Here is a 1,847-nt window from a genome sequence, read left to right on the forward strand (position 1 = left end):
TTGGTGTCATCATTTACCCAGAATGCTTTGCATGTAAATAAAATGGCCCTGTCCGTGTACTATATTTTTAAACTTTTAGTTTAAAAATCATAAAAACTAAACATCCTACAGTATTTTAGTATTAATTTTACAGTTAAAATGTGTGTTTATTAAATTAAGTCTAATGTTACAACTAATCGGGGATCCCTTTAAAGACTGGAGCCATTTAAAGAGAGCAGCAATACACTTTGATTTKAGTCCCACTCAGATTRGCTGTTAGTTTTTCAATCCAGTCAGAATTAAAGTGATTTCTTCAAACTGAGGTTGTTCCAAAAGTCATCAGCAACAGATAACATAATTACTCATGGCCCCTTTCCACAGAACCTCACTTCAWATAATTTAAACAAACTGCAGCTAATAAGGCTGAATGAATCGTTTCKTTTCAGTTTATTCTGTGATTAGCTCCATGTTATTATTATTTACATTTATACTGATTTGCATGGACAGGTGCAACTCATAGTGAGCAAAGTGAGCAGTCTATTTTCACCAATGCAGCGGTTGTGTCAGGATCTTACCTCTGTGAGGGCGTGAAGCTGCCCCTCATGGACACACACTCCTATAAACCTGCAGGAAGAGAAGATAAACACTTTTAAAAGGATGTTTGTTCTGTTGTTTGGACAGAATCGATGACAGTCAGCTCTCAACTCGGACTTTGAGTTGTTTTTAGTAGATTTTCACTTAAAAACAAACAAACATTCTTGTTGAGAAGGCTTACGTGGATCCCATGTCAAAKTCAWGGCCCACGGGCCTAACGTGGCCTGCCGTGGCATTTCATGTGACCYGCGAGAGCTTCAAAGATGTCTCGTCTCAAATTAAAAGTTTTTAAAGACTTGATCGAAACATCTCCAATAATATTGGTCGTTTTACCCACAAAACAACGACTTCCCACCACGAGGTGGAAATGCACAGGGCTCAAAATAGCCGGCGACCAGCGAAATTCRTCGTGTAAAATCTTAATTTGATCACAATTTTTGCCGGTTACTTTTGTCGTGGCGCAGTTGTACCAGAAAGTGGGAATTTCCCACTTACAAGTTGTAAATTTGAACTGGAACGCCCCTCMRGTGGAAATTCCCTGTTGGAAAGTGAGAGAATTCAAGACGGCAGCTACTCACCATATCAACAGTGAGGACAACTGTTACTTTTACTTTAATACGGTTGTATTTTTAACAGTAGTTCTGTTTAGTCGTTTTCAGTCATGCATTTAGTACTTGTCTGTGTTTCTGAGTTGACATGTTAAAATGCTGTTTCCATGCAGGAAATACCATGTAGAGCTCAGAGTTATTGCTCAACTGGCCCTCGGTGAAGATGTAATATGAACTGATATAAAAACGAGGATATCCTGGTCAACAGCTGCACAGACAGCTGATTACCTGAGTATGTTGGGGTGGGACAGTCTGTTCATGAGCTGGACCTCCCTGAGCATGTTGGCTCTGTTACTGGCCAAGATGTTCATCTTCAGAGCCATCACCTGGCCCGTTACACGATGCTGCACCTGGACAAGAGTCACACAAAAAAGAAGCACAATTTAACCGATTTACAAATTAAAAAATGAGAAAAAGCATATTTTTACTATATAAAATCAGGGTTAAATCCCATTGTTCAGAGGACTCAGTTCTTTGTGACAAACAGAAATCCCRTCAGGACGACAGCGACACGCTGAGCAGACAGGGATGTCTGGAAACCGGCCATGAAACGTTAGCAGGTCAGCTGCTGCTTTGCCCAAACATGCTGTCATGGCAATGGCTCCGTCTGGTATGGGTACCATGGAGATACACACACACACACACACACACACACACACACACACA

General features: G+C 40.7%; 1 protein-coding gene across 1 annotated transcript in view; it reads right to left on the reverse strand.

Moving 5' to 3' along the window:
• The window catches only part of LOC106533226 (dual specificity testis-specific protein kinase 2), a gene marked incomplete at its 5' end in the record, with an annotated part of 26,993 nt that overhangs the window by 13,951 nt on the left and 11,195 nt on the right, over positions 1–1,847 (reverse strand). Inside the window, 2 exon segments of the mRNA XM_014029465.1 lie at positions 555–603; positions 1,410–1,531. Of these exon segments, the coding sequence (XP_013884919.1) occupies positions 555–603; positions 1,410–1,531 (171 nt within the window).

The sequence above is a fragment of the Austrofundulus limnaeus genome, unplaced genomic scaffold (assembly GCF_001266775.1).
Source record: "Austrofundulus limnaeus strain Quisiro unplaced genomic scaffold, Austrofundulus_limnaeus-1.0 Scaffold909, whole genome shotgun sequence".
Lineage (NCBI taxonomy): Eukaryota > Metazoa > Chordata > Actinopteri > Cyprinodontiformes > Rivulidae > Austrofundulus > Austrofundulus limnaeus.